Consider the following 17,447-nt stretch of genomic DNA (forward strand, 5'->3'; position numbering starts at 1 on the left):
TGCCCTTGACCATGTTTAATCTGAGTCTCAGGTCTGGCTTAGTCCCGAAGGCGTGGAAAGAGGGGAAAATAGTTTCACTGCATAAAGGAGGATCCAAGACTATGGTTGCAAATTACCGACCGATCAGCATATCAGGAGTCGTTGTCAAGGTCTTGGAGAAAGTAGTCAAGGGAAAAATACAGGAATGGATTGATGAAAATGAGATACTGTACAGAGGACAGCATGGCTTTGTGAAGGGTAGATAATGTCTCAGTAACTTGCTCAAGTTTTATAACAAGGTGACGGCTGAACTGGATAAGGGAAATGGGTTTACAGTGATACTGCTGGACCTGGTAAAGGCGTTTGACAGGATACCACATGGAATTCTAATCCGTAAACTACAACATATGGGAATGGATATAGGGTTGGTGAGATGGATAGCTGGGTGGTTGATGGAGAGATATCAAAGAGTAGTTTATTCAGGAGTAGAGTCCAAAAAACGGCCTGTGACTAGTGGTGTGCCACAGGGTTCTGTTCTTGGACCACTGCTGTTTAATCTGTTCATTAACGATATAGGGAAGGGTCTAAGTGGGACAGTTCATTTGTTCGCAGATGATGCAAAGTTGGGTAGGGCGATAGTGAATGCAGAAGATGTCAAAGTCTTGCAAGATGACTTAGATAGATTGGAGTTCTGGACTAAGGAGAATGGATGTCAATTTAATGTGACAAAATGTAAGGTTATGCATTTCGGAGTGAAAAGATTAGCAGCAGTATACCACATTGGTGGAGCTGTACTCCAAGAGATTGATGAGGCCAGGGACTTGGGAGTGTTGGTGGATAGGGAGATGAAGTTTAGGGGGCACATTGCGAAAGTAGCTAAATCAGCTCATCAACTCACTTGGTTGTTGAAAAATACCTTGACGAGCAGAGAAAAACAAGTTATTGTACCTCTGTACCGAGCCCTGATAAGACCTCATCTCGACTACTGTGCCCAGATTTGGTCACCTCGGTTCCTTCTTGATGGGGAGGAGGTTGAGAGGATCCAGAGGCGAGTGACTAAGATGATAGCAGGTCTATGGAATGAACCATATGAGAACAGGTTGAAGATTTGTGGGTTGCAGAAACTAGTTGATAGGCGGAAAAGGGGAGACATGATTGAGACATTCAAATTGCTAAAAGGATTCTATAGGATTAATTCAGATGATATTTTTGAGATCAGGACTGGTGGTGGGAGAACTAGGGGACACCCATGGAAGCTGGGCAATAGCGTGGTTAGCAGGGGTGTTAGAGCTGGGTTCTTTACTTTTAGAGTGGTAAATGAGTGGAATAAGCTGCCAGAGTCTGTTGTGGGTGCTATGACAGTGAGCGAGTTCAAGGCAAGGTATGATAGATACTGTGAGAATGTTGAACAGCTGCGTGAACATGATGTTTAGGGCCTCCCTCGATGAGTCTAAGGACTCCTGGAGTAGCCCGTGGTAATAATAATAATAATAATAATAATATTCAAAACAGTATGCCAAAGTGACAATGAATTTGATCAACCATAATTCTACTGATCTGACCTATAGTGGAAAAAAAAAAATTACCAGTATTAATTTATCAATTAATATGACGCCCTTAATGTAAATGTTGAAATGTCTAGTGTTTAATTTGGTTTATATTAAACTAAAGTTTTACTCTAACATGGTAGTTGTTTCCATAATTTTCATGATGTAACCTTGACATGTAAAGATAAGGAAGTCATTTTGCCTCTTTACAAGGCCTTGATGAGACCTCACTTAGACTATTGTGCACGGGTCTGGTCTCCTGGTTTCCATGGTGATACAATGGAGAGGGAGTGTCAAAAATGATATCAGAATTGTGGAATACAGATCATGAAGATAGATTGAGAATTTGTAGGCTGCAGATACTAGCAAACAAAAGAAAGAGGGATGATGAGACTTTCAAACTTCTGAATTTCAGTAGATCCAATTTTCCTTTTATGGTGGGTGGGGAAAGGATGCAAGGGCATCCGTGGAAGTTGAGAATGAATGCTGTCAGGAAGGGGGTTAGGGCTAGATTTTCTCTCATAGAGTAGTGCGTGATTGGAATTGATTGCCATTGGATGTCATGTGTGCAATTAGTGTGAATGAATTCAGTAACTGGTATGACAGCTGGTGTGATGAATAGTGTGGCCTCCCTCGATGAGCTCCTGACTCCCTGGAGGTCTCTCTTAATAATAATAATAATAATTGGATTAAACAGTAGAATTATTTAAATCAGTCACTTCCTGGATACAGTTAAAAAACTACTTCTCCACTATGCTCCTTATCTGAGAATTTACAGTTTGCCTAAGATTCATAAGCAGAACATACCACTTTGGCTATAGTTGAAGGTATTGACAGTCCCAATTATCATTTAGTCAAGAAACTAACATGAATGCATAAGGAGTTAGGTCACCACCCTCCTATATAAAAAAAACACACAACACTTTGTTAAAAAATTAAGGACAGCACACTTGATAAAAGTGATTTATTAATAAGTTTTGACTTCTCTTCCCTTTTCATAAATGTCCCAATCAGTGACACAATTCTTCTTTTACAAGACAAATTCCTGCCCGATATCACGGCACTTTTTACTCATGTACTATGTTTGTTGTACTATATTCTGATTGTTTTGTGTAGTAGGCAAAATACTTTTTGCCTGTGAAAAGAAGGCACAGCCATGGGCTTGCCATTATTCCTCCCCTCTCCAGTTACTAACTTTTATATACCTTTTGAGCAACATGCTCTGGTTTCCTCTACTTTAAAACCCAAAGTCTGGCATAGTTACGTTGACAATGTTTTCGTTATCTAGTTCCATGGTCATCAGACACTTTCCTCGGCTGCCTAAGTCACCAAATCACAAGTGCATACAATTCACAGTTGACAGTCAGAACACACTTCCATTTCTAGATAACACTTGTCACACATCTTCCATTTATGGCAGTCTTTCCTACAGTAAGACCCCATTTAACGCTACCCCGATTAACACCGATTCGATATAACGCGGGTTTTTTCTGAAGCCTTAAAAAGTGCTAAATATTCCATGATTTCAATATAACGCAGTTCTACTCGAAGCCTAAAAAAAGTGCTAAATTTGCACTTATTCAGTTTATTGCTGTATTTCCTTTAATTTGTATATATGATTATTCCCGAACCCGAACCAATCAGCAAAAGGTGACGATTTGCCGTAGCGCTGTAATTCCCTTGAACCCTAAATCTATGTTTGTCCCATGCTTTTGTTTTCCCCATACATCGTGTTTTTCATTGGTAGTGAAACAGTGTCCATGCTATCAATACAATTTGGAGTGCTGTGCTAAACATTATTTATGCCCTGTAATCATCAATATTATTGACCAAGGAAATCAACCAAAATTCTATTTGTTTATTAAAAATTAATCATGACTATCATTTTTTAAATTATTCAAAATGAGTGGGAGTAAAGATGATAAAACAAAATTGATACAAAAAAGCTTGACATTCAAATGCAGGTGCTGAGGCGATTAGAAAAAGCTGAATGTCAAGTTGACATTGTAGCCACTTTAAATTTGTCTACTTCTACTATATGAATGATTTTAAAAAACAAGGACAAAATTAAGTGTTCAGCAACCACAACGTCTTCTACAACAGAGGTAACCAGTCCAGAAGCAATGTTTCAGAGGAAATGGAGAAACATCTTTCCATTTGGATTGATGATGAAACTGAATGCAACATGCCATTAAGTCTGGCAATAATCATGGAAAAGGCTAGAAGTATTTTTAATCATATTCAAAAATAAAGAGAGGATACTAGCAAAGACTTTGCAACTAGCAGAGGCTAGTTCGATACAGTTAAAAAAAGAAGCAAACTCTACAACATTCCAATCACCGGGGAATTGGTGAGTGCAGTGACTGAAGCTGCTTCAGCCTTTACGTCAACTCTAAGAGCCATAACTGATAGAGCAAATTATCCTCCTGAACTAGTTTTTAATGTTGATGAAACAAGACTTTTCTGGAAGAGAATGCCAAAGCACACATTTATATTGCGCGAACAAAAGTGAGCACCAGGATTCAAAGCTGCAAAAGACCGATTAACCTTTTTTCTTATGTTGGAGGTTTAATGGATTTTTTACAACACTCAAAAAGAATTAAAATAGAATTTAATACTTCCTATATTTCGTCCTAGTCACTAGGACATCTACTGGGATTATAAAGGCAATTAATGTAACATGCACACAAAAACTTACAATACTAAGCCCAACCACGTGGGTGACAATAAAATCCTATCTAGGTGGAGCGCCCTCTAAGGGCGGTAGTAGGTGGCCTGGAATGTAAGGTGGGACCTCTGGTGATGAGTGTTTCCCAAATCTTCGGAAGCTTAATGCAATCGTATTTGTTAAGATTTGGTTGGTTTCTGAGAGCTGCTGCTGCTTCTAAGAAAAGTCTCTCTTTCTTGAATTTGCTGTGGTGGAGCATGGTGGTTTTCTTCCATGATACTCTGTGGGTGGTGTCCAAAACATGGTCAGCCAAGCCTGAATGGCCATAGTTGTGTTTAACGATGTATGACTTGTGTTCCTCCAGGCGGATGGATGCTGATCTGCCTGTCTGTCCAAAGTACACAAGCTTACAGGAACAGGGTACTTTGTAAACTCCAGGCAGAGAGAGAGGAGGGAGCTGATCTTTCGTAGAACGGATAAGGGTAGCCAGTTTGCGGTAGGGCTTATATGCTGTGTGTAGGTTATACTTTTTTAGTATCTTGGCTATTTTTTCCGAAGTGCCACAGGGTATGGTGATGGCATTTTTAAATTCTTGTTGACGAGAGGGATGGGGAATGGGGGAGGAATTGATTATTTTTTTGATGCTGTGATTTTGGAGCCAATCTCTTTGTCTGACTGTTTATTCTCAACTGAATTTGAAAAATTTATTTAGTTTCCAGCTTCGCCACCAAATTCGTGGGTAGGAGTTGAATCTCCCTCCAAAAGAATAACACACAGTAAAACACATGGAACCTCTCTCTCTCTTAATTCTAATTAAATCTAGCAACTTAAGTTTTCTGTTATGCAGTCGTGACAATGTCTACTTTTAGGCGCACACAGATTCGAATTTATGAGTAGTGCATTGGAAATAGAAATCAGGCAAGTTATTTAAACAAGAAAACAATTTATTTAACATCAATGAAATGTACAATGGGTCAATTTTAAGTACTAAGTAAATTAGCTTCTGTGCTTCGAATAACAACTAATGACTACATTTACAATTTAGTTCCTTATCATAATCAATTCTAGTAAGACCACGTGTCTATAATTTCTCTCGTTATAACATTCTGCAGGTTTAGGCAATAGCTATAACATTAAATACATGATGTTTCACCTTAAATTTTAGCCAGACCTTCTCTCACATATAACAAAATACTTCAGATATCAGCATAAGGGCTAAAGTCCTCAAGTATCACTATAAAACAAGTCCCTTAAATAAATCACCGTCACAATCTTCTTATTTCTAGTTAAACAAAGGAAAAATCTTACTTTTAACAGATGTCTGGTCTTTTCTGAATGATCCCTGAAATCACTTCTTTCTATTACCGTCCGACTTTAGTACTGCACTTGGATATCATCTCCAGGATTTTGTGAGATCTCTTCTTAATATCGGCGAACATTTGGATCTTGGCGGCATGAAAACTCGACATCTAATTTCTTCTAAAATCATTTAACTTAGTCACGTCACTTTCTCATCATTTTCTATCTGGAATGCAGGTCTCCGATGGCGATTAGAAATAATTTCCCAAGATGTTATCAAAACTCTGCTGCCATAACGTACGTCTTATCATCGTACTTCTTGACTCCGGGACCTCGTCGACTTCTGGTCGGAACCCCGCGTGACCTCGAAACTTCTCGCTGACCAAGGAACCACTAAAAACCCCCCTGTCACTGTAGCATACCCCCTTTATATCTTGTCGATGACCTTGGGTTTTGCTACGTAGTAATCCCCTGGGTATCATGTTGTTCTGCACCCGCCACCTTTTTTTCGGTTGTTGCATTAAGGTGGGAAACCCCCTTGCAATGTTGACCTTCGAGGTTTGCAGTTTCCCCGGGTCATTAGTTAATACCTTAATCCATCTAGAATTACTGGTGACTAAGAGGTTTCTTTAGACAATTTATTATTATTATTATTGTTGTTGTTCTGGGCAACTCCAAGGAGTTGACAGACTCATCGAGGGAGGCCCTAACATCATGTCAAGAACAACTATTCGACATTCGCACAGTATCTATCATACCTTGCCTTGAACGCATTCACGGTCGTAGCACCCACAACAGACTCTGGAAGCTTATTCCACTCATTCACCACTCTCCAAGTAAAAAACCTAGTTCTAACACCCCTGTCAACCACACTCTTCCCCAGCTTCCATTCATGGCCCCTAGTCCTCCCACCACCAGTCATATTTGCAAAAATATCTTCTGGATCAATCTTATAGAAACCCTTCAGTAATTTGAATGTCTCAATCATATCACCCCTCCTTCGCCTATCGACCAATTTCTGCAACCCACAAATCTTCAGCCTATTCTCATAAGGTTCATTCCACAGACCTGCTATCATCTTGGTCACTCGTCTCTGGATCCTCTCCATCACGAAGAAACCCTGGTGCCCATAACTGGGCACAGTAGTCCAGATGGGGTCTTATCAAGGCTCGATACAGAGGAACAACAACTTGTTTGTCTCTGCATGTTAAAGTATTTTTCAGAAGCCAAGTTTATTATATTATATTATATATAGACAAGAAGCCTAATTATCTTACACTTATATTCCTTTGTTCTTTTACAAAAACCCTTTGAGGTGACAATATTCAGTAATATACAAAAATATTATTTCCAAATTAAAAAATATGAAAATTTCTCTATCAACTGACAAGTATTTTTAGTGAATTTTGTTTACCAGTAAAATCAGTATATATGGTATTTTTGTATAAAAATCCTTCTATACACGATTTTACAATTCCAAAACACCAAGAGCTATGATAGGAATTTTAAAATTGAGTTTACCTGTGATTTGGGAATTTAATAGGAAATCTTGGATCACTATGGACATTTTTCAAAATTGGTTTACCACATATTTTTGTCCATCCATAAAATGCTACTGTGAACTTAAAAAAATTGAACCAAAAGTGCTATTACTGATTGATAATGTTCCAAGCCATCATACTCGCTTGTCTGACTTAAAATCTTGCGTTCTGGTTGAAGTAGTTTTCCTGCCACCCACCAGTACATTGTTAATCCAGCCAATGGATCAGAGAAGCATATCAGCTTTTAAAGCATTTTATCTTCATTGCACATTTCAGAAACTTAGTGATGAAACAGATGGCGAAAATAAAGAAACAATCATGCAATTTTGGAAGAAATATAGCATCATGGATGCCGTAGGCAACATTGAACTTGCTTGGAAAGAAGTGACTGATAAATATATGAAAGGAGTGTGGAAGAAGGTATGGCCATAGATATCCAAGGATTTTCAACAAGAAGAGCACATTGTTGACCAAATTATACCAAGTCAATACAGCAGGACTAGGAGATGTAGATGAGCAGAATATTGAGGAGTTGCTGCAGGTTTCTGGTGAGAGCCTTTCCATTGATGACATTCAAGAACAGGCAGAACAAGAATTCATGCCGAATACTGAAAATAATAATTATGAAAAAAATGAAGAACTCAAAGAACTTGCTACAGATTTCCTCAGTAAAAATTTGATGACGATAACTGAAATCGTTGATCAATTTGTAGTGAATGATCCAGATTTTGAAAGAAGTACAAAAGCAAGTTGAGGCATTTTGGATGTGATCTCTTGCCACCAACAGTTGTTTAGTGAGAGAAAAAGAAAATGACAAATGACACTAGACGACTTCATAACTAAAATATCAAGAATTTCAGAAGACTCAGAACCTTCAACAGCACAAAAATAAACTTTATACATGTATTTCTGTGTATGTATGCATATGTGTTATGTATATTTTGCATGTTAATATAAAAATTTTGAAATGAAATGCCTAAGAAAAATCATTAGAACAAACTGGACAGAAGGAAAAACAAATGAAAAAGTAAGAGAAGAACTTAACTTTAAAGAAACAATAATTACAGCACTAAAAAAGATCCAACTAAACTGGTTTGGACATATTTCAAGAATGAACCCAGAAAAACTACTAAACATATTAAATGGTAGAATTGAAGAACAGCCCAGCAGAGGAAGACCAAGAAAGAAATGAATTGATAACATTAAAGAAAGCATCCACTTAAACTCCATAACAGAACTTCATAAAAAGACGACTGACAGAAAGAAATGGCAAAAATTCATCTTTGAGGAACTCAACCCACCATGAGAAGAAGAAGAAGAATATAAAATTAACTTAAAATTGAAGTAAAACTTGTTTATTCTTGATCGCATGTTCCCCAATCCCTATTTACTATGTGATAAAATGACACTGTTTCGTTTAGCGTTTTTCTTGGAACGCATCCTGAGCTTTAATTGGGGTATTACTATGTATATATATACATGAACTCTTACTACCCCCCAACACAAAACTGGGTGTTATTAACACACTAAAAACAGGGCTTTAAAGATTTTCTCCAGTGAGCAAGCACTTAAGTACGAATTAAAAGTTATCAGCAATGTCTTCCTAAAAAAGTGTTAAAAAATTCTTCAACTGGACTGCACCTTATAATAAAAAATAAAACTCCTCCAAGGATCCACTTCCTCCCCTGGCCACTCTGGAGTATACTGTATTCAGTGCACCTATAATTTGCCTTATATGGGTTTATATGCTTTATATATACAATAATATATTCTTGTATTCAGAATTTAAATGTTGTTACCAGTTTTTCTGTCTTTTTCCTGAAAGAAGCTCATAACATGTTGAGCAAAATATATAGGAGTAATAAATTATGTTTAGTTTTCTCTTATGTTTGCAAAGCTGTTATTCAAAACATATAGTATGTGTAATGCACATCTCTTAAAGAAGACAACACAGGCATTACAGAAAGGCTCTTGTTTTACTGTTTAGTGAGAAAGTTAAGCAACAAAAGGAGAGACAACAATGCACTGATGATGCAAGTAAGATTTAAAGTTATGCAATAAGTAAAGTTGAATATAAAAAGAAGCATTTTTTTTTTGTACGGCAATTCTTCTCTCATAAAACATACTATTTATGACCTTGTTATTCCTTTGAGTTTCTCCAGAGCTAAAATCAAAAATGTAACAAATTCAGTTGAAAAACAGTAAAGAGAAGTAAAGTAAAAAATAAAAAAAATCATTGCTTCTTGTAGGGGTTCAAATGATTTAACTAGCGATAAATATAGTATGAAAGAGGATATAAAGGATTACTGAAAGAAGCTAGAATGGAAAGGGAGACAGTGAAAATTGCTATTTATTTCCAAGATATGATTAAGAAAGCAGACTATGGTGCCAAACAATTCATTGTAGCTGTATAGAAGTAATGAATGAGAATTTTTGGATGTGTGGAGTGAGCTTACTGAAAGAACTGATTTATATATGAGATACAACAATTTGCACTTGAATGAGTTTATTTTCAGAATTCTTGAGAAATTATTTATTGGTTATGAGACCTAATACAGAGAGTCAGAGAGAAACTAGATCATGGGATAAAGAATGATGAAAATCTATACATAAGAATAACTAAGTGTTATGTAATTGTTAATGATACAAGTACACTTAATAATGGAAGTGATCATGATGAAAGAATGATTACACATTGTCGTGGTCTGGACTTAAGTATGTGCAAGGGAGTAAGGAGCTGGTTTGCTATATGGAGAGTGGGTGAGTGGTTCCAATCTTTATCATTGCTCTTATGATATCAGATCTAGAATATCTTTATGCAGATTTTGCTTTAAAGTGTCATTCAGCTTTCGTGTGATCAATTTCCTAATTAATGGAATGGAGTCAGATATAGCTTCCTGTAATGCAGCATTTGACTGATTCTCTTGTACTGTTGATTCCTTTAGGGCACTGCCTCGAGCTACCTTACAGTTCCATTCTTCTTCTTTTTCTTCATGTAGCTTTCTTGATGTGAGAGTGCAGCACGATGTCCTTCCAATCCTCTCTGTTGGCAGCTCTTCTTTTTGTTTCAGCAGAGCCACATGATCCTGTCCATGATCTTATATCATCAAACTATTCTTTCATTCTTCTTTTTTACTTCTTGATCCTCTTCCCATAACTCCCAACTGGCCGGTGTGGATGAAATAGTCAACACTCCTTAGCTTTTTTCATGGATCAAAACTTCGTCGGTATTCTGCCTTTTATCATGCCATTACCTTCCTCCACCGTTAATCTCGTTACGGCTATTCTATAGCCATTAGTGGATTATCTGTTGCTGAGTGACCTTTTTGTCCCCTCCCCCTGTCTTTACGTCTATTGTGTTGCTTAGAATTTCATTTACTCTCCTAAGTGATTTGACCTTTCTTGCCTCTAAGATGATTTATTGTGTCTCTTCCCAAAAAATGAAACGAATTTCACATATGCGAAAAAAATCAATCCAGAAATGACCACTGATCAGCTTTTGCAACGAATCTGTTCAGTGATAGTAACTTTGGTGTATTTTATTCTACAAATCAGTGCACCGGAAGAGTTGCACTGGTTGTTCTTTCACTTTACATATAGTAATTGAATAATTTTTGTTCGAATTTTAGAATTTTCAAATGTTTGCTTTGAAAATATTATGTCAAATATTTATATTTTTAAATAATATTTATTGAAATAAATATGTCCTTTTGCTTTCGTTTCTAGCCAAATAGCATTATATGGATCATCACATTTCAGATTTAGAAACGATTTTTTGTTAATCAATAAAGATAAAATAAAAAAAAATGTTAAAATGCAAAATTGCATTACTCGGTTTCCGATTGTGTCTTTTTAGTATCAAAAATTTATATCCAGTGATATTTTAGCAGTGATTCTTCGCCTTCGTCATTTATTTATTTATTTGTATTATGCATATTACGATAATATCTAGTGCCTAACCTCATGGATATGTTGAAAATTTAATGTGAAAAATATCATATACGGAATGATTTAAAATTTTTGCTCATTTTGAAGATTTTCTAATGCTTTCCCCCCCCCCCCCCTATCCTCTCCTGGAACTCAATTGCATAACTACTCTAAATTTCTATACAGGTTTGAAAGATTTTCTAGACAGCATTCAAAATCAATTACTTCATTTTACCATTTTGACAAAAGATATACGGCAATCAGATTGTATCGTGAAGCTTCTAATTCTGTTCTATTTATTTGCAATCTAAAACCAGCTGTTCTACTGTCTGCTGAAATTATGTGAAATTTTAGAAATAACATGCTATATTTTCACCATGCAAAATTGTTTATATGCATACCACACAAAAGAAAGTTCAGTAGTATTATTTCTGTTTGTTTTTCTTTAAAAAAATCTAAATATTACTTCTTCTGCTGCCGGAAGCTATTTCTGAAATAATCTACGTCTTATAAATACTTGGTAATATCCTCTTAGCTGGAGGAAAGGTTGAAGGCTTATTACTCTCAGTGCTATTGAGAAGAAAGGGGAGAACACTAAAGTGCCTCAGGCTGTAGTGCAGAATATGTCAAGAATGTCTTGTTTCCTTTTCGATTGTTGATTACCTATATCCTAGCAGAAATACTGACATTTCGTTTACATGCTTATACATTATTTATGCCCAAATAATTGCTTAATTTATAATGATCAGTTTCACTTTTATTATCAAAAATTAGAAATTAAATCATACAATTATCTTGAAAAAGAGGATTTGAATTATTTTCAAAGAAAAGGTGCATATGCGTTTCATAATCTTCTTTTTTTGGGGGGGGGGGGTATATACCTAATCGATCTGCGGATATTTCAGATAATTTATTTCATAAATTGTTCGCAAGACAGCTGTTACAAACGTAAATCACTTGGGGAACATACCCATTCATTTTAGTGTAAAATAGTAGCAAAGGTTCAGTTACTTTAGATATCTAATCTAGAAGAAAATGTTATGTCTGCTGAGATTAGAATCTTACGTGAATAATTTTTCTGACATGATTTCTCTATTCGTTATACTGTAACCAATTTCCAGATTTTTTCCCTCCTGCAGACTTCATGTTTATGCAGTGATTTCTTCTTTGTACTACAAGAAAAAAAAAATCAGATAACAGAAGAAAAATATGTAGTATTTTCTTTTCCACTGGCTGAATTTACAATGTTCTTTCTTTGTGTTTTGAAGAGGAAGTGCAAATGACTTTTTTCTTAATATTTTTGCCATTATAACATCTCATATAATTATAAGAGTGACGTTTTACTGTTTTCTCCCACACGAGAAACAGAAATAAGGTAGTAATAATATTGTTGATTCTGCCAAACTCCATTGTAGCAGAAATTTTTATTACAAAACTTTGTAATATGTATATCTCCGAAACAAGAAATTTGGAACCCATATCACATCAATGTTGAGTGTTGGCAAAGTGAAAATGTTCCCGTTATTATTTATATATTTCATTTATTAACTAGGGGGCTATGCCCAACCCCCTGTGTTCCGGTATGGTAGGCCAGTTCTCCTTCAGTTGTGATAACTCGAAAGGGGGTTCCGCCCCTGAAGTCTGATGACTCGAATTTTGAAGACCCGACACTAAGTGTAGCCCCTGATTTTCAAAACGTTTCGAAAAACATGACATAAAAAGGCTTATCATTTTATATATATATATATATATATATATATATATATATATTAGGATAACCAAGTTATTTTATAAACTTGATTATTTTTACCAAGTTTATAAAATAACGACTTTCCCTCACTGATAAGCTTGGATTTCCCCCTTCGATAGCTTTCCTGAAGCCAGAACTGGAGGCATATCTCGCCTTTCCGGTGATATTGAAATTTATAACCAAGTTTATAAAATAACTTGGTTATCCTAATATACAATATCCCCAAGTTAAAAAAAAAAAAAAAAAAAAAAAAAAATTTATATATATATATATATATATATATATATATATATAGGGTAGATTTTATTTCATTATTTTTTATTGGTTTGGTGAAATACTTTACCTGGAATACTCTTTCCAGTTCCAGAGGAACTGGAAAGAGTATTCCAGTTCCTCTTATATTTTATTCCTTCGAAAATGTCATTCTGTGTCATAAAAAGAACTTAAAAATTAGCCTTCAAGATGAAAAAAGAAACAGTACATTCGGGTATCCCTCTATCAATATTTGTAGTCCTGAAAAGGACTATTTTGATGGCCTTGAAAACAAACATTCTTTATTTCATACTGTTCAGAATTTAAAATTCTTGAACAGTGTGGAACATCTTGAAGCAAGGGTAAACGCACAAAGCAGTTTTACACTCAGATTTTTGTTTCCTTTCTGATATTTTTTTTATTACATACATAGCATTTGCGTGCAGGTTTTTTTTTATTAGCCGTTGGTGGTAGATTTTCGGGATAATGGTTGGAGTTAGCAGCGTTCAACGTCAGATGTCTGGCAGGATTTCCTGTTTTTCTGCTTGCTGAAGAAGGCGCATGTGCATGCAGCAATGCTTTCGCAATTTCTGTTCTGTATTCTAGATATGTTATGGTAGACAAACATTTTTTCTTGTGCAGGAGGAAACTGTTCCAAATAACAAAATCCAATACATGTCCAAACACTTTTTTGTAATATTTTTTATGCTGTTTCCTCATTACAGAGTAGAATGATAGCTGCTGATCACACCTGTCGACTCCACCCATAGTGTCGTTGTATGCACACACAGCAATGGATTTTTCTTTCTTCAAACCATGCTTCTCCATGGATTCCGTTGATGGATTGTGCAGGGAAGACAGCAGAAAAACATCTCTTTTGTCTTTCCAACGTAGTGCAAAGACTTTCCCTCGCTGATAAGCTCGGATTTCCCCCTTCGATAGCTTTCCTGAAGCCAGATCTGGAGGCATATCTTGCCTTTTTGCATTTACAGTACCATAACTATCTGTACGATGCTGTAAAAGCAAATCAGTGAGTTCAGGACACATATAGTAATTATCCATTGTAATGCAGTAACCTTTCCCCAATAAAGGGTCTAGTAACTGCATTACTGCATGCATCGACAAGGGGAGATCCGAATATTTATCATGCTCGATTATAGTTTGCTTTCCCGTATAAGGTTTGAAATCCCAAAGATATCCACTTTCCAATTCGCAAAGCATAAAAAATTTTACTCCACACTTCGCTTTCTTTTTGGGAATATACATTTCAGTCTACCTTTGAATGGCATAAGGCTTTCATCGATACTCAAGTCTCTCTCAGGAATGTAGAGTGATCTAAATTTCTGACGGATTTTCATCAGAAAATCATAAATTTTGTTGAGGACTGGGCAAGGATGTGTTGCCTGATCGTATTCCTCATTATTCTGAAAATGCAAATACTTCATGATGAGACTGAATTGTTTTTCAGTCATAACATCACGAAACATTGGCGTGTTCAGAATCCAGTCTGTAGACCAATACATTTCGAGAGCGGGCTTTTTCACGATACCTTGCACAATCAAAAGTGCTATAAATGTAAGGAGCATGTTGATATCTATTGGGCTCCAAAGTTTACTGCGAGAATGCAGACTGTACTCAACTTGCTGATGTTGTTGGCAAGCATAAAGGTTAGTCTGTTCCACTATGAAGGAAAGAATATCATCGTCTAAAAATAGACGGAAAGAGTTTAAAATATTACTGGAGTCAAAGTCTTCAGTAATTCGTGGCTTACCTATGAAGGGAAACCGTGGACAAGCTGGTGTACGTTCAGTGGCGATCACCCATTTTCTGCACGAAGACATATCTTAAGTACAGGCAGAATCGCTATCTTCAGAGCTAGAAAGATTTCTCTCCTCATTGGTAGAACAAGAGCTGCTCGAAAGGCGAAGGCTCCAACTTTTCTGCATCCTACGAAGTTTTCTTTTCTTACCATGAGTGTCACTGCTACTGCTGCTGCTTGCCATCTTGTAAATGAATTGTGTCTTGAATATACTTACTAATTATTCTTTTCTGCCTAGTAATTCCATTCTGCCCAGCTCAAAGCTAATGGAGATTACTAACCCCCCACTGAGAAACAGAACAATAGAACATGCAGCACACTAAAGAGCCTCAAGCAATATCTGAATATTTTACAGGCAGAAATTTCTTGTTTGGTTTTTCACTTTATTCTGATATTGCATTTGAAGGATGACAGTGATTTTAAATATTAATTTCGCCTATATCCGAATATCACATAATTTCCTGATTTATAATAATCAGGAAATAATATGTATATTTTCTGATTTATAATTTGCTAATTTATAATAATCACCACATAGTTTCAGTATTGAAAAATTAAAGTTATGTGGAACAATTACTAGAGAAAAATAATGAATTAAATAAAAACTGTACCTATGTTTCATAACAGTTTTCGGATGTGTGATAATAATGCAACTGGGGGGGGGGTTAAACTATCAGAGGCGAAATAAAGTTCAATTCTACTGTAAAAATATGGAAATGAAATTTCACATTTGATATATATATTTTGAATGATTAAAAATAAGTAAATGCATCACTTACTTTAAAAATTGGAGAAAAAATATCTGAATTATGCAGAAAATATAAATATTAATCATAACTGTTAATTTCATTTTGTAATGACCAATTATACAAGGAAACCAAGATTGTGAAAGTACAAAGAACAGTAAATTACTATACAACATGAAGAAAAAATTTAGTAATTTGATTAAAGAATTTCATGTTATTCTCTATAAAGCAAAGTTGCTCTAGCATGTCCAAAAGGAAATCTGTGAAGATTATTCGATTTCGATGGTTTTGTATAAAAATAATATAAACTGGAACGTCGGCAGCCGGTTTTCTTTTCTTTTTTTTAAAAGAATATTTCAAATAATTATCGTGAATTAATTTCTTCCAGAACAAAGAAAAATCTTTTGACTAGTAAGCGATTAGAAAAAAATTAGCCAATAAAAAATAAAAAATTAAATTGATTCTCCAAGGTAAGGCAATATTTAAGTGAAGAAATTATACAAGATCTTTATTTTGTCCAGATATTAAAATTGTATTGTACAATAAAAAGAGAAAACAAAAATATAAATAATTTCTCTATTTTATTCTATCCTATATAACTAAAATCCAGTTACCCAGCATGGAAAAAGGAAGTGCGTTTCTTGTTATAGGCAACTGCAGCTACGAACGCGAGATAATCCGATTAACCGTTCTCTTCAGCGTGAGGGCTTATCACACTTTCTAATTGACTTGACAGTCAAATTGCACTTCTTATCCAGGTTCTTTCAACAGGTGGGCTGAATCATATCCATATTTAGCTGGATGTCTATAGACGTCCTGGCCAGTAGGAAGGTCTTTCCTTCTAATGCTCAGTGTCCTCTGTCCTGCTGATCCCTGCAAGTCTCATCTTTCTCTGGATCATTTCTTGCAATATATACACATATGGAACTGTATATCTCTATACAGTTCCATATGTGTCCCTTTTATATATATTTGTCTCCTCCCAGATCAAAACCACTCGATTGCTCTTGCTAGTTGGAAGCATAATGCTTAACTTATATACAGACAGATTCTCAGACTCTATTACTGAATCCAGTAATATGTATTATGACTCCCTTCCATCATATGCTGCTTAAGGTAGAATTATTCAGTTACACATGAGTAATTCCCTCATCATCCCTTCACTCTGTATCTCTATGGTTGAATTCACCCAGAGTGAATAGTCCTTGTATTTGTAATATCTCTGTACTGTGTATAATATACGAAATCAGTATTCTAATGTAAAACCATATAACTGTTTCTTAATTAAGGAAAGATTAGTTAGAGTATGTCATTCAGATTAATTAATTGCCTTTCTAGTATTTTTAGCTTTAATATCTTATTTCTTTCAGTTGTTACACAACTCATTTAAATTTTTGCTTAATATAGAATCTTGGTGATAGCATAATATATATCACAAGACCAATTGATAAGAAGAAAGTTCTTTTCTATCATGACAAAAATTTACATTTTGTTGTTGATGAAGGTAAGTTTCATGTTTCATTTAAATATTGTATAAATAGATTGCATTTTTTTTTACTGGAAATGTTACTTCCATGATTCAGTGTGCAGGCTACGTAGAAGGAATGGATGCAAATGTTTGAATGTGTTGAGTGAATTTGAAGGAAGAATGGATTTGTTTGAGAGGGATGGCCTATACTTGAATGCATTTGGTATAGGAGTCTTAAGAAATTATTAATTGTTATAAGACCTAACACAGAGAGAGTCATTGAAACTAAATTATGATCAGAGCAATGTTAAGAATTTGTGTGTAAGAGTGACAATGTTATACAGCTGTATTAATGATGAAGATGGGCATTTTCATGGAAGTGATTTTGTGTTCATTCGGACTTATCCAGCATGTGCAAGGATGTATGCATAAGTAAGGCACTAGATAAGAA

General features: G+C 35.4%; 1 protein-coding gene across 1 annotated transcript in view; it reads left to right on the top strand.

The window, feature by feature from the left end:
* The window catches only part of TfIIEbeta (transcription factor IIEbeta), a 149,649-nt gene that overhangs the window by 79,148 nt on the left and 53,054 nt on the right, over window positions 1-17,447 (top strand). The window contains exon 6 of the mRNA XM_090412713.1: window positions 16,936-17,032. Within this exon, the coding sequence (XP_090268839.1) occupies window positions 16,936-17,032 (97 nt within the window). The remainder of the gene's footprint in view (window positions 1-16,935; window positions 17,033-17,447) is intronic.

The sequence above is a fragment of the Typopeltis vanoorti genome, chromosome 23 (genome assembly GCF_054136105.1).
Source record: "Typopeltis vanoorti isolate ZY-2024b chromosome 23, IOZ_Tvanoo_1.0, whole genome shotgun sequence".
NCBI classification, from domain to species: domain Eukaryota; kingdom Metazoa; phylum Arthropoda; class Arachnida; order Uropygi; family Thelyphonidae; genus Typopeltis; species Typopeltis vanoorti.